General features: G+C 39.8%; 1 protein-coding gene across 1 annotated transcript in view; it reads right to left on the bottom strand.

Annotated features, from left to right (window-relative positions):
• Nucleotides 1–11514: 11514 nt before the first annotated feature.
• Nucleotides 11515–16119, bottom strand: part of LOC139283449 (cadherin-22) — a 70018-nt gene continuing 65413 nt past the window's right edge. The window contains exon 12 of the mRNA XM_070903458.1: nucleotides 11515–12044. Within this exon, the coding sequence (XP_070759559.1) occupies nucleotides 11515–12044 (530 nt within the window). The remainder of the gene's footprint in view (nucleotides 12045–16119) is intronic.

The following is a 16119-nucleotide window of genomic DNA, read 5'->3' as shown; positions in this document are numbered from 1 at the left end:
ACACAGCAGCCTCATTTGCCACAGAGCAATATTGAAAATGTAAGATAATAATTTTATTATTTCCACATCACAATTTCATAGACTTGAAGCAAGTAGGAGCCACTATATCGCTGTAAATATTACATGAGCCAGGTCATTGAGAAAGTAATTGGCTTTTAGAGTTGGCTGATACTGCTCCACTGTCTCCGCTGAGATTTATAATGTTGACTTACTGTACAAGACAGAGAGGGTAATCACTGAGACAGTTTATCCTAAAGCTCCATCTGTCTCTCACCCTCCGACATTGGGCAAGGAGTACAATTGTTTTAGGGCAAAACAGGTGTCAACCTAAATCAACTTGGAAAGCTTCATGGATAAAAAGGCCGGACGGGTGGAAAAAAATGGAAGGTTTAATCTATTGAAATTAGATCCAGGGAGAATCTAATGCTTCATTCAGAATGCATTTTGTTGTATTTCCTTTTCATCTTTTTCTAATTCATCTTCCTCTCTCACCAAGTCTCCGTCACTTGCTCTCTCCAGGTTTTAGCTGAAATTAAATTGATTTGCATAATGAAAGGAGATCAAATTTACTGTACAGAAGTAAAATAGAAATAAAAAGGACTTTCCTCTGAGGGCGAATGGGGTATGAGCCACAAGAGGAAGGGAGAGGTGAAAGAAAGAAACAATAAAATGCAATTATACAGCTTCAATAAACCCATAATTCCAGCACGTACAAAAATACCCAGATAGGCGGTTCACATTATTTCATTCGACAAAGCTATAAAGACTCATTCAAAGCCGCACCGAGCCTTACAACACCACAAATTGGCTAATCGCTGGTCTTAAAAAAAAAGGAAATTAGAATGTCGCTAACCCTAGTGACAGCCTCCACTTTCTAGTTGTTATTACTAATTACATTTCTATTATCATGGTAATGCTTGGCAACCTTCAACAAAGAATCTCATCCAATTATTCTGTAATTTGTTATATATCTCTGTTCTGGGTACCATTCTGAGATGTGGATCGCTTTTGAATCGAATACAGCCCGGCTTGAGATCTCCCAAATGTTGACATAAATATAAGAAAGATGGGGGAAATGGGACGTGCATAAATGTCGATTATTCAGTGGCATTAGTTTTGATGTTTTTAGGATAGGATAATTACATTTTTTTTTCTTTGTGGAAGCCAAAAACAGGCTTTATGCTGTATTCTTTGCAGATGGGTTCTTGTCAAATCAGTGGACTATTAATGGACTTGGTTCATGGATCACACTCTACATAAACATATCAGACTTCCATCCACTCCAACTCAATGAGAAAAGACATGAAAGCATCTCTGAGGATTGATATCTAAAGGCCTGCTGCAGTTTCTCTCTACCAGGGCGTCCTTCTCTGCTGCCGTGCAGTTAATAATGTATGAAGGCTAAGTCTAAATGTCTGCTTCCTCTCTTCATTGCTGAAATGTCAGAGGTGAATAGAAAAATATTTCCATACACCTTTTGAAGCGGAATACCTACATGCAGGCATGCACAATTTCCTGAAAAGCACCTGAAAACTTGGCTTCAAATCTTGCTATTTGTCTATTTCTAAATCTAAGACTAATCAAGCCAGAATCAAAGTGAAACAAATCTCTGCGTTAAGAGTTTAACACTCAAAACCTCTAAGTGAATCTGCTTTATCAGGACTGTGTGGGTGTGGTTTGATCAGATTGGACTGACAGTGAACAAGCAATCCACTGTCAACTGTCGTCATGTTCTTATTCAAATGTTGCTAAATGCTGATTGGTGCACTGAAGTACGTGACATCACCTTGTTCCAGCCGAGTCCCGCCCACTTGAAACAGTGAGAGAAGCATAGAGAAACAAAGAAATACAGAAAACTCTGATGTGAAATAACTATGTGTTCATGTAGGAACTCTGATCACTCGCAGTAAGAAGCTGAGATATAGCAAATATAGGCTTTAAACTTCATCATGTTCATTATAATTCCATTTTTGTTTTCTAATTTCAGTCGTTCTAATGGCAACCCACAGTCGAAGGTGCTGTCCACAGGAGGAAAGTCCTAAAACTTCCTTTGCAGGGTCTTCTGTATTTGGGCGACACTTAAGAAATTTAAGTAATTAAGCAACCTGGTGAGGGTTCACATTGCACATGGTGTTCATTTTACAGGGTGATTCCAGTGGTGTTACACTCAACACTAAGTTTGACTTCTTTAGGGCAATAAATTAGATTAGATACTATGAATTATAGACCTTGAAGCATAGAGAAGGTGTTGATACAGCATTCAGACTATCGTAATTAACAAATAAAAACTTGATGAATTCAAATGATTTAAACCAATGGTTTGACATTTTAGGAGATATTTGTATTCGCTTGCTGGCCGCGAGTAAGATTAGGAGATTGGTACCACACTCATATCACTGTCTGTGGATAAATATGAAGCTACAGTCAGCAGGCGGTTAGCTGGAGTTAGCACCGCTGGTTGCCTGGCAACCTCACTGTGATAACAGGCATCCAGGAAGTTACTTCGTCAGTCTTTGTACTAAGCTAACTGGCTGCTGACGGTAGCTTCATATTTACAGACAGATTGATGTCGACCTTCTCATCTAACTCTCAGCAAGAAAGCGAATATAAATACTTCTTGACGGAGGTGGGGGCTATGCATTGGTGGGAAGAGGTGAAGCCCAGTCATAAGTTTCTGGTCAAAAAGGTACAATTTCACTCAACCTTGTAGTGTGAGTCTCGACAGGTGTCCAGTCTATCAAAGGGCTAACACATTCAGTGTAGGCAGACATCCATTTTCACATTCACCTTCACAGCAGAGTTGCCAATTTACCTGCATGTCTGTGGACTGTGTGAGAAAACACACTGACACAGGGAGAACATGTAAACTCCACACAGAAATGCCACTGGGCTCCTGTACCGCCCTTTAGTATATTACTATTTATTTTAATTTGACAGGATCTCTTCATTTTCCAATTAAAAAGGACATGTCCACTGGAATGACCATACCTAGATTAGACTGCGTCTTATTAATGCAGGCACATGTGATTTCTAATCAAAAAGAGCAGCACAGGCAGACCATGGCTCTCTTAAATCCATTGTTGAAGTAGCCTCTTCAGACACTCAAGCCCTTTTTGTTGAGATGACCTTATAACATCTGCTCATGAATAGCAATGAATCGTAACAGCATTGATGAGATTTCTACTAACAAAGTCACAGAAGATTTTTGACAACACAATGCTCATTCATGTGAGACACAAAAGTGAGCCACATACCCTGCACATGACTTTTCCTTTATCTTCACAGCATCTGTTGTGCCAAATGCTGTTTTATGTCCAATTTTAGCACAAGTGTTAAAAACAAAGTGCTGGCGAGCACATCAAACTGGCAACAAGCCTGTTTATCACTGTACTATTACCATTTACTGGAGTTTATCTGGCATTGTTATTGTATACTGAACGCCAATTCAAGTGATTGGTCATTGTTGTTTGGTAGCACATGTCCGTAGGGCCACTATAATAGCTTGAATAGTCAAGCAAGAGCATTACATACACATATAAAAACACCCCAGAAAGTGAGTCCAAAACAAACAAAACAAGATGATTTAAAGAGTGATTTGACAAAAAGCACCGGCATCGAAGACAAACTTTGAGAAACAAAATAAGACAGCTCTACCCTTGCCCTTGAAGAGTTTGGTACTTTGTCAACCCTGAGCTGAATTACGATCTCCATTTAGGGGATGATTGATCCATCCGGGGCAAGAAATTGTGGAGTATAGAGGGAGAACACCTCTACATGCAGTGATATATCTGTGTCTTCCTACTATTACATAAAGGCTTATACAGTATGGCTTGAGGCATGAGAGACTCAGTCCACCTCCCTAAGGGAAAAGAGGCTTATGCTTGAAACACCTCCCAGTAGAGAGATCAATTACACCATTAATTCATCTATAAATCTTAAATGTGAGCATCACTGATGAAGTGCTGCATGTTCAATAAGACAAGTTTTGACATGTGTGGGCCTATACGTCTCCTTGAATAAGCCTTTGCAAGGTGCTGGTTAAATGGCTGGATTAAATAATGTTAGTATGCACCCCATGTTGCAGGCACTGGATCAGAATCTGCAGACTCATTCCTGCTGCATGGCTGCATGAAGGGCAAAACAAAAGTACCCTTTTGTTGAGGGGGCATATGATGACATCAAACATGATTGTCTTCATCTTCTTAAATGTGGCATTTTATTTCCTTTTAAAAAGTTTAAAGGTTGAAGCCTCAAGGGGGCTCCTGTTAAGTGACAAGATAATTTCTTTAAAACATTTACGGTAGATGTGATGATGGTTGATGTCAGCTCAGGTGGAGTGATGTTCTTGGGAGGGAGGCTTCATCTAACAGCTCTGGTGGAGCCTTAGAGAGTGCAAGGCCACAGAAATAGGGTCTCAAGGGCATCTACAAAGAGATATGAGAGTGGATCAAGCCACCTTTCAACTGTGTAAACTCGGTAGTTAGATTGCCGTTTTTTCTCCTCACAAAGCAGAGGAAATCGCTGGTTTGCCACAAGTGAGAAAGTAAATGGTGTGATGAAGAGAGAAGACCAGTTTCCCTACACACTAAAATTTCAGTATCAATAGGGAGATTAATTATTATCTGACCAGAACATCCATTTTAATATTCATCCTCAAAGTCAATGATATTCAACATGTAATATAATACATTATTGTTAGAGCATCATCACAGCATGGCATCAGAAAAAAAGGTAGTTCATTCTCCCATTTAAATAACTGAAAGTCAATATTTTATAGTTAAATTAAAATGATATATATTTATAGTTTTAAACAATCAAAATAATGTAACATATGTAGGTTGTTGGTGCTTGTAACTAAATCAGGTACAAAATATTTCTTCTTCCTTAAGATTTATGTTTTTTATTCATACAATTCATAATAAAATAATACAAAATGAAATAAACAAATACAAATATCAGCTATTCTGGTAATTGGTTATGGTAAAAGAAGAGTAATGTTCTCAAATGTTCTCTATTTCTGTTTGAGTTTGTTTCCTCATCATACTGCAGAGAGGAGCACTTCTATAGTTTTCTGGCTCATATTTTGCATGTTAGCAATATATAAAAAAAAACATTATGTATTTTTTCACCTCATGCATCACAAAGCTGTGAAATAAGGCACTTCACAGCACCCACACTAGCTGCATGTCAAGAGACTATACAGCACTAATGTCCTCCACATCAAACAGTATAGTGAGGCCTTAGTGAGATGTCCTCCTTTATTTAAAGTGACAGAGATGCTGCAGAGGCAGACTCAAATGTAGTAACACAGACAGCTTCAAATCAATTGTCTGCTACACTGCCAATGTGCAATGAGGTATAGAGGAGTCACAACTGCTCTAAATCAGGTGTACACACTTTAATTGACTGCAACAAAACTAAGAGTAGGTACAGCTTTTAGTAGAATCGTAATCTCTCAGAGCTTTGTGTGGTTACCAAAATATCTCTAAAAGGAATGTTTGTTGGTGGTTTATGTGACAATCTAAAAACCTGAGGACCACAGGTATGATCCCTAAAGTATTTAATTGTAGTTATCAGCAAACCCTGAAGTGTTTTAAAATTCCTGAAATACCATCACTTCTTTTTTTCTTAAAACTCTGTTTGGAATGGATTTTTAAAACTCTTTGATTAGATTGTGGTTATAGAAAATCTGGGTGGCTTGGAGCACCAACAATAAGACCAACCACCTAGAAACTTGATTCAGAGCTCTGGTTTTTCACTCTGCTTCATTTACTGTGCAAAGCTATGATTGCTTGAACAAAGAAAAACACAAAGACAGCTCCCTCAGCCCACAGACAAAGAACTTGATGAAGGAAAGAGCAGCTTTAAATACCCCTAGGCCAAAACCACGTAGACATTAACAAAGGTCAGACAAAACAAACAACTAAAGCAGCTGCCTTCATTATATGTTTCATTTAGTTCAACTGCACAATTACTCTACAACATTACTTTCAGACTAGAGATTGTTTTACTTGGGCTGCAGCGCACGTAAGGCGTGCGTAGTGTTGTGTGCGTCACAGGCAAAACAAGACGGTGAGCTTTCCTTTTGGGATTGTGTTTTGAACCCAGCACAAAGCTGTGAAACTTCAACCTTTTCACCAAGTTTTGTGTAGTGTGGATAAGTTAACATCTACACACTACATGTACGAGATGAAGTTACTAAGCAACCGCCAGCTGGTACTGGCAAAATAAATGCCGGCAGGGTGATCAAGGCCCCAAAGTGGAAGCCCTGGTTGATACAAAGTAGTCAATATACAGTATGACTACTTAAAATATAGACACTTATGACCCATTTCTATGTAAAATGACACACCTCGCGTAAAAAATATAAATAGAAGACTGACCTATTTTTACGCTTGTACAGCGGATATCCGCGGCGCATATGCACCACTTACACGCTGCTCTCGTGCCTGGTGTTGCCAATTTCATTGACTATAGTGGAAGCGTTGTGCTGCAGCATCCGCTCCGCCAACACTCAACATCCGTTACATGTTCAATGTAGCCCGTCTGTAAGAAATGAAACTTGCTCCATCTCCCTAAATATCATCTATTCAAAAAGACTAAACATAATGTACAGACACTCGCCTCATTCCACCACACAGTCTTGTAAAGAAATGTTCATCTTGAGTGGGCTTGCAGTAAATGCTGTAGATAATACATGGACAGTGAGGGGTCTTTTGACTTTTGTCATGTGGCAAGAAGCTCACTTGAACCAGACATCAAGGACAATTACAGAACGGGAAGGTTGGACATTCATGCACAAAGTCCTCATATGATTCATCAATATGGTGCTCTAATCCATTATATAACATGTTTCAGGCACACTTGTCTGTCGAGCTATAATGCATTTATCATTTACTTGGACAAAAAAACATTTATCAATATGTGAAAGAAATGTCATTCAGAATTCAACTTTGAAGATGTTTGACCACAAGGTGGAATAAAGCAACATGCCTCTATAAACCATATCATCTTATCAAGTTCTTGTGGCTAGCATGTTAGCAAACAGTTGCCTCACACGTATAATACTTACCCATCCAGAAAAAAAAAGGCGAATACGGACATATTACACTGGAGTCCACACCTGAGGAAAATATCTCCATGACTTGGTATGTGCATCTTATTTAATCTGCTCTTTGCTTACTCTGGCTCTCTGCCATTTTTGAGTCGTTTTGGGAACTTGTGGACTGAAAGTGACTGAAGTGTTCAGTTTTATGTGGGGGAGTTGTGGTAGCCAGAAGGACTCATCCACACAAACCAACCAACCAAAAGAGGAAAAACAAAGCAAGCAGATGAAACTTGCATGAAACCGTTGATTCCCAGTGGGATCAGCAGTACTTGTAAACCTTGGTAATATAAAAAAAATGTGAAGTAATGGAGTTTTGTCCTCGTTTAGACTACTGTTACTCTCTTTATAAATCAAAAGTATCCTCCATGTCACCAGTCTGCAAAAAGTAAAACCGTCACTGTAATGGAAATTCTACTGATCTCCTTTAAAGCTTGGTTAGGTCATAGGTTGGTCTGGCCCCTGGCTGTACTGCACACATTTTATCCCTGTATGAGGCAGTGCACAGCCTCTGATCCTCCAGCAGGGACCTTCTGGCTGATCCAACATTTAGAATTAAAAGACAGGGTAACTAGGCTTTTTCCATCAGGACCTTTGTGATTTAGAACACACTTCCTGAGGAGCTCAGATAACAGAATCAATATCAGCTTAAATCGTATTTTTGTAGATGTGTTTTATTTGATGGGGACCCTGTTGCCTCAAAGCAAAATGGTCCTGGTTTTTGAGTCCACTGGCTCTTTTCTCTGAGGAGTTTGCATGTTATCCACGTTCCTGCGTGGGTGTCCTCCAGGCTCTCCTGTTTCCTCCCGTTGTCCAAAACTGTGCAGGTTAGGTGAAGAGGAAACTCTTAACTGCCTGAGGGCCTGTTTATATGTGTTAGCCCTGTGATAGAAAGGCGACCTGTCCAGAGTGCCTGCCTCTTGCCCAGTGCATGCTGGGAAAGGTTTCTGCCCACTGTGACCCAAAACAAGCAAAGTGGTTGTATGTTGTTATTTGATGCCTTTGTCCTTTTATCCTTTCTACCCTTATCTTGCCTTACTTTGTTTATGTTTTATGTTGTTTTGTCATTTCATTTGATTTTTAAGTACTTCAAGTTTGAGTTTGAGTTTTTAAAGTACTATACAAAAAAATGGTGTGTTTGATTTAATTTCGTATAAATTAAAAGAAAGATCTTCACAGTAATGTGCTGTCATAACAACAACAACAACAACAACAACAACAACAACAACAAAAAAAGTTGCCGTCATTATCCAAGCTTTGAATGAAGTGCTTCTCTGGGCATAGAATTCTCTACCTGAATGCAGTTTTTGCATTTTGCAAGAGTTAAAGACCAGCTACCTATAATAGTCATCTCACTTTATTAATTCTTCTTGTCAGAGTGCTGCTTCTGCATTAGTTGAGGTAAAGCCAGGTTTGCTTATGCAATGTATTTTAGCTAAATTAATTTGTTGTTACCCCGGCGAAGGTGAAAGCTTTGTTTTGAGTGCGTCTGAAAACTACATAACTAATGCTATTCAGCTATTAGGCTATATATGATTGATATTTTCTTCCATGCACATTCATATTTCCCCCCAATGTTTAATCAATTGTCATTACCCAGCTGAGTACAGAGAGAAGAGAAGAGGATATTTAATGTGCACAGAGCTGCACCCCTGGAGAACTGTCAATCACCAAACATCTATCTGCATAACTAATGACAGGTCTCATGTTGCCCTTGGAGTTGGGGGGAAATGGTCTGATTTATGGCAACACATTCATATGTTCACATGTGCAGGCCATCACTAAAGAGTGACATTTTCTCTGACAATGATGGAAAATGAATGAAAGGCTCATTTGCAGGGAAAATAGGATTGAAGTGACCAGGGGAGCTTTTTTTCTTTACCCTGAATATGTGCTTACTCTTTAACCTCAGCTTTCACAGCATTAGTCACATGGCCTGTGGCAATTCGGATGACATCGTCTTGTACAGAGTTTCTTTAAAAGGCACATGTATTCACCGCTCCCTGTATGACTGTGACTGTGGAGCTCATGCTGACCTACATTTGTGTATATCCATCCAGACCATGGCATTTGCTTGTCAGTTAGAAAATGCTGTTGGGCTAAAGACTATGATTAATAATGGATGGCCAAATCACTCCTTGGCAAAGATACACAAATAAATACATACACCACAGCAGTATAGGTCAATACAGTAAAACAGAGTATGCTGCATACTGACAAAGACCGCAATGTAAAATGTGATTCAAATTTAAAATCCATTTAAGTTTGAACTTTAACCTAAAATTACTTTATACATTTATCCGGATTATTTATCCATGTCCTTGGCAAATTACACACTTTTAAGGTGGTCATTCAGATTATTAATAATTATAAGTAAAACCCGAAATGAGAATTTGTTATCACACTGTGATTGCAACACTGTTGTGAAATGAGCAAAACCCAGATTTGCTAATTATGGCGTCACTCCTATACTTGTATAGACAAAAAGGAGTGTGACAGCTGCTATACTTTGGATTTTTCCAAGTTGCTGCCACTTCGGCTCCATAATGGAATACTAAAAGTCTGGAGAAAGTGTCTTTTTGTTTAGCAGTGATGGATAATTTATGTTTGAAACACAGTCCAACGTCAGCTCTCAGCAATCAGTGGATACAGTAGACCTACTAATGACCAGAAAAAAAGGCTGACATTTTCTTTGAAACACAGTTGTGAAAGCAATTGAATGTGAATCCCAGTCACTGTCTGACTGGCCATTTTAGCAGCAGATCATAAAGATGAAAGTAACTTCATATGCCTCAGCATCCTCTGGTGACTACGACAGTTACAGTAGTTTGGCAGAAGGCAGCCAGGAGGGAGCCACGCTGAGAGGAGAGTCTTTGTTTGGCTGTGGCCTGTCATATGGTCTGTTTGTTTCCATCTAAGACTACTCTCTGAATCTACCCCTGGTGTAAACACAAGCTAGCTCCACGATGATTCATAATTCAGGAGACATATTCAGCAAACAAGTGGCAAACAAAAATTAGTAACACAGATGCTCTATTTACTTTATCACTGTGATCTCACTTATGGAGTCATTCACTGAGTAATGTAGTTTATTGCACACAGCGAAATGTAGGTTTTTACCAAAAAAATTAAATATTTATTTGTTTTCATCTTTTTTTAAATTTTCCATACATTTGCAAGTTATGGTCAACATTGAATAGGTTGTGGAAATCAGGTGGATGTGACCGGTCCTTTAACCCTCTCCCTCTTAATCAAACACAACCTTCCTGTTGTCACTAGTCCCCCCCCCCCCCCAAAAAAAAAAGGAAATAGAATATCAAAAGCAAAATCAAACATCTCAGGATATAAAATGAATTGAACATATGGTACACATTCACACACAAATCTGGAATGAAAATTGGCTCCCTGTGGGACAAGCCAATTCCATGAAACAGTCATTTTGTTTTGTCTTAAATCACTGTTGCGGTTTGTGCCTTATTGCCTTACAATTGGCTGTGGAGAGATAAGAAAAGAAATTGTTAACACACAATTGTCCTCAGTTTGTGACTTCAAAAAAACCCTTATAAATCACTAAAATACACCAAACTTATGTCAGTCTTAACAGTTCAGACTGAACTGGCAGCTCTTTTCTTCTGGAGTTCTTTCAATCTCTGTTCCTTCTTTCTATTTGCCTCTGCTTTTCATCTATCCGTCTTGAGTTGGTTATTTTACAAAAGTAGTCATAGAAAATAAATACAAATATTTGCCAGAATGTAATTTTTATATGACCCAGATGTCATCTCTGTGCCAGTATTCTGAGGAGTCCTCTGCCACTGCAATCCTTCTTTCTTTCTTTCTTTCTTTCTTTCTTTCTCTCTTCCATGTTGTCTCTCATTCCTTTCATAATGTCCTCCTCCCCTTACTTTTTCTTCAGCACTTCAGCAGAGTTCACTGTTGCAGTTACCATAGTGATCATGGTGTAAATAAATAAATAAATACATAAAAACAAATAAATAGATAAATATTTCCACCTTAAATAAATACATGTTTGTCAGACAGTTTGCCGTGGCATGGTTTAACCCTACCTACGTAATGTTGAACTCATAGCTCTCACAGCTTAAAATAAAGGTTCTCATTTATGATTTGGGAGAGAGAAAATCCTCCCTTCAGACTGAATGGCAATTTTGGTGACTGGATGGGACTTCGCCAAAGCTTTCTTGCTGAAGTCCGAAAATTCTCACAAAAACCAGAGTGTCAAAAACTTGAGTTCAAAGTTCGGCACTGATTTTTCTTTCAAAGAGATAAAGAAGTGGTACACAGTGCTGGCTCTGATGATCTCAGTAGAGTGCCAGAGGATGAGAAGAGGAGGCAGAGAAGAAGAAGCAGGAAGAAGAGGGAGTTAAACGTCTCTCTGCAGAGGAGAAGATGTGCTAGGACCCTTCCTCCTCAGGGTTTCCGGGAGCGTAGTAGCCCGCCAGTTGCCTGAAACGTGGTCCCCAGTCGCTGAGGTAGGAGAAATCCTGCTCTGAGGTGGTGGACAGCGTGTGGATGGAGCTGAGTGACAGTGCTGGTGAACTGGTGCCCTCAAAGGCATACGTCTGGAAGGAGTCATACGGCGGCACCGACAGGTCAGCATCAGCCTGTTCCACCTTCTTTCGGATGTAGCCTTTGAATAGGGAGAAGTCTGCCGCCGCTGCTGCAGCTCCCTCGGCACCACCACCCATCCGGTTGGCCTGTATCCACTGCGGCAGTGAGCGGATGTCCGGGCCAGAGTCACAGCTCTTGGCCTCTGGGAAGTCATAGAGGTTCCTCAGGGCGCTCATGTCGTATGCCTGAGTGTCCTGCTCCCCTCCGCCCTCGTCATTGTACTTGATGACATTATCCCTCATATCCTCCTCATCCTCTGCCATCCTCTGGCCTTTTCTGTGGCGTTTCAGGGTCAGGATCAGCAAGACAAGGACTGATGGAGAAGGAGACAGAGAAAGAGAGAAAGACTAAAATTGTAATTCCATATGTACAGGTTAATTGAACAAGTTTACAAAGGAAGCTGGCCCATGTTATGGCACAACACAACAAAAAGGTTAAATATGAATTTGTCAGATCAACCTGAAGAGCAGCATGAGATAAAAGCCAAGAGAAAAAGAGGTTCCCATTTAAGGGATTTTATAAACTGTCATTACAGCAAGTGTTTTGATATCCGTGGATTTAACTCTCTTGCAGACATGGATTAAGAGTTGTCAGGGTGAGTTTAAAGAGCTTGCATGCAAAAATGTAATTCCTCTTCATCTTGTTAAGAATAATGACACACCAAACTCAGATTCAAGGCATTCAGTATTAAAGAAAACAATTATACTAAAGAAAGTAATTGTATGTGTACATACTGTGTGTTGATGTGTGTTGACATTGATGCACTTTTGCATGATAGATTTACAGTATTTTACAAGTTCTTCTCACGGAAAAGTTTCTACCTACTCCCATTGTAACTTTGATTTCACCTCTCAGGGCTAAGGCACAGCAGGGGAAGATAATATATTATCAAGTTTTACATTTCAAATGCATGAGCATTGATTTTTCACAATCCTGATTGCCTTGCCCAGAAATATGATTCAAAAGGCCTAATGGAGACCAATCTGTATATCAATACTCATCCAAGCTGAGTGAAAATAAGACTTGTGGTTCCCTCACTACTTAAAACAAGAGGCGACCACCTACAAAGAAAAAGAAATGCCCCAAAAAGTTAAGTCTGGATTAAAAAAGGGAAAACAATTGAGATGGATCACGTTACAGAGTAATGAGACGAGAGGAAAACAAAGGCTTTATGTACAGATAAATCAATGAGGCTTTAATTTCTGCATAGTTATTTTAATTACTGCCTACATTTGGGATTAGACAAGTCGCACTTAGCTCAGACACCCACCCCCTGACTCCAGCATCCCCCTCAGGGCTGCACCCTTCCCTCTGAAACCTCCACCAGATTTGTCTCAGACTGTGCAGCAACATCAACTGTCATTTTCAGCGATGATAAAAAGCATATTACAGGCAGTTATGAAAGAATTATGCACACTGAGAAGTATGAGAAAGATAATGAACAACTCAATTTAATAGCCTTATGGATAAACAGCAATCGAGCCTCTTTTTGATCAACTAATTAATAAGCAAAGACGAATGTGGACAGGGACTGATGTAGAGTATGTGGTAAATACAAACATCAAACAAAAATTTAAAATGATATAATCATAATATTTCTGTCACTGATATTATGCAGAAATACATTTATTAAATCGAAAAGACAACAAGGAAATGGAATGATTGCAAACTGCTACCAGAAAGTGAGCCTGTACAGTTTAAGAGCACAATATTCTGATTACTTTGAATACCTTTATTCTTTGTAATGTGAACATTCACAGTAGCCACTAGTGGATCAGTTCATTTGTTTCCTTCTCCATAATGGACAACTTCCTAGAGGATGTTTATTTCTGCTCTGCCACATCAAAATATAATTAGTAAAGAGTTGATTGGCATGTGTTTTTTTAAACTAGTTATGAGTGGCTGTTTAGTAATGCTGAGGAATAATTAATATTGGTGATAAAAAACAGGCTTATTATAAAATGATTTCTGTGATTTAAAAAAAGTAGATAATACTGAGATGAATAGATAAAAATGTTTGCCCTTAGTAAGTGAGTTTTGATTGACCGCAGGATGTGTTTCCTGTGGCCTGTTAGCTATGGACTGTGTTACTGTGTTACTGTGCAACGGTGGACAGAAACCCCTTTTCTTCCTTTTAGCAGGGGCAATGAGCAACTACTCTAAAAGGGATGCCAGTGAAGGGACATTTAGATAGATCATTAACCAGTAGGCACCATGCATCTTCTGGAACAGATAGCCTGTTGCCTAAAACAAATGCCTACAAGCTCACAGAGATAAAAAGACTATCAATTATAATGGGACCTGCGCTGTCTGCGATGGCACAGGTTGTTTGATGATCTGAGCACAGCAGAACACCCATCCATACATTGTGAAAATGAGATATGCCCACATCGTCTCACAGTCAAACTAGATCAATGTCAAGACTTTATGTGCTGCGTACAGGAAATTCACACATGTTAAAGCACATATATTAGTATGCATGAAAAAAGCCCATGGACAAATGCACTCTTTCAAAGTGACCTTGGAAGTCAGCATGTGAGTATAAAACACCATGTTTCACTTTTGCTTTCATCTCCTTCCGCTACACTTCTCTTTCTCCTGAGCAAAGTACAAAATCGTTTTCTAGCATATAATCTGTACAAATGACTTGTTGCTGCTGCCAGTAATTGTCTTCATTGGCCTACAAAATAACTTGCGGAGTGAAAACGCCCCGTGTGCTCCTTGCCTGAAGAGCTGTGCCAGCCTTAAGAGCCTTGCTGATCTTGAACGGGGATTTTATGCAGTATCTCTGACTGATAATGTACATTAGTTCTCCTCTTACATTGTTTGCTGGGCTCCATTGGGAAAGCAGTGTCTGTAACCATTGTGTTTATTCTTCTCCTCCATGAATGGGGCGAATTAATTGCCACGGGGTTGAGGAAGCAGTCATGGTTTGTGGTAAATTGCGGCGCACGCTGCCATGCATACTAAACAAGCGCTAAGACAATTACTCTAAATTCCCACTAATGAGGAGAATAATAGGAGGTAGAAAACTTGATGTTATGAACTCCCTCATACGTGCAGATCAGCTGCTTCTTCAGTAAATAGTGTTGAAGGAGTCTGTGGCAGTTCAGTCTGAAGCAAAGACGATCAGATAACCTGACTGCTGACAAACCCTTCCTCACTGATAACATGTGAGTGTCAGTGCCTATTAGGTACACAGTGGGTTGAACTGTAAGCTATTGAAAACCTATTTAACTTGGAGATTAGCACACTCAGGCAATGTTAATACAACACCCCGTACAGAATTTACCTTTGTAGGAAGCATATGTACCTGTGTATAGCCGCCTCCTATACATACAAAGCTGGTCCCCTTGTGTACAGATGTTGCGATAAGCTTTCCTGACAAGACGGTTAATTTACCCTTGGGCTGCGCTGGTTGCCCCCACCCAGGAGTTCATCACAAGCAGATGGGAGGTAATTGGAATGGATGCATGCAGATGCTGCGACGCAGTGGAATGGATTCATCACATCAGGCCTATAAATGAACTGATGGAGGGACTGTTTGTTTGTAAGGTAATTAGGCAGAAATTTGTTTTCATTTTTCTCATCATCCAACAATTGATGTAATAGAGGTAGTCCAGCCTCTGGAGAGAGGGAGTGCTGGCTGGCTGGTTAGGTGTGTGCGCGGACAGAGATGTGTGTGTGTGTGTGAAAAAACAAGGTGCACACAGTTATGGTGCATTCAAAGAACGGATTGCTTTGCAGTTAATAGGTGAGGAGTGCTTTGTGTAAGCGTGCGGATGTGTGCTTAGCATGCACGAGCAGACACACACTACATTTGCGCTTGTGTGTGTGTGTGTGTGTGTGTATGGTGAGTAAAGCAGGAACAGGGAAAGTGTTGGGCAATGTGCAGTCGATAAGATTGCTGCCACATGCCTCGCTCCCGTCTGTTATTCACACTACACGATAGTTGTGAAAACACTGCTCATCCCCCTGATCCCTGACCCTGCAGCCCTGAGATTTTACTGTGCACATGATGACTGGCAGAAGCCAGGCGTGCCGACTTAGCCTGTCCTTCAGTGCTTTGATGAGGCGTATTCAGTCCATTTTGTACCAGTCAGTCACTCAAAATGGCATAGACTTAACGCCGATTAGAGTCACTGACACTATTGGAATAAGCATTGCATCATTTCAGTGGAATCAAAATGGCATGAAACATGAAATAATACCAAAATAGTTGAAGCATCACAGTCTTTAGCATAAGCCTGTTACCCTGCATAATGTATATTTTCATCCAAATCACCAAGGCTGATATAAAAAACACATCTCTGTACCGCATAACTCTATTTTTCTGCAGTGTCTAACTTTCCACAAGTTTAAAGGCCAGAGAATTGTTTGCAGCTCAG

The sequence above is a fragment of the Enoplosus armatus genome, chromosome 3 (genome assembly GCF_043641665.1).
Source record: "Enoplosus armatus isolate fEnoArm2 chromosome 3, fEnoArm2.hap1, whole genome shotgun sequence".
NCBI classification, from domain to species: Eukaryota; Metazoa; Chordata; class Actinopteri; order Centrarchiformes; family Enoplosidae; genus Enoplosus; species Enoplosus armatus.
Note: the sequence above shows the minus strand (reverse complement) of the source record. Positions and strands in the feature narration are given on the sequence as shown.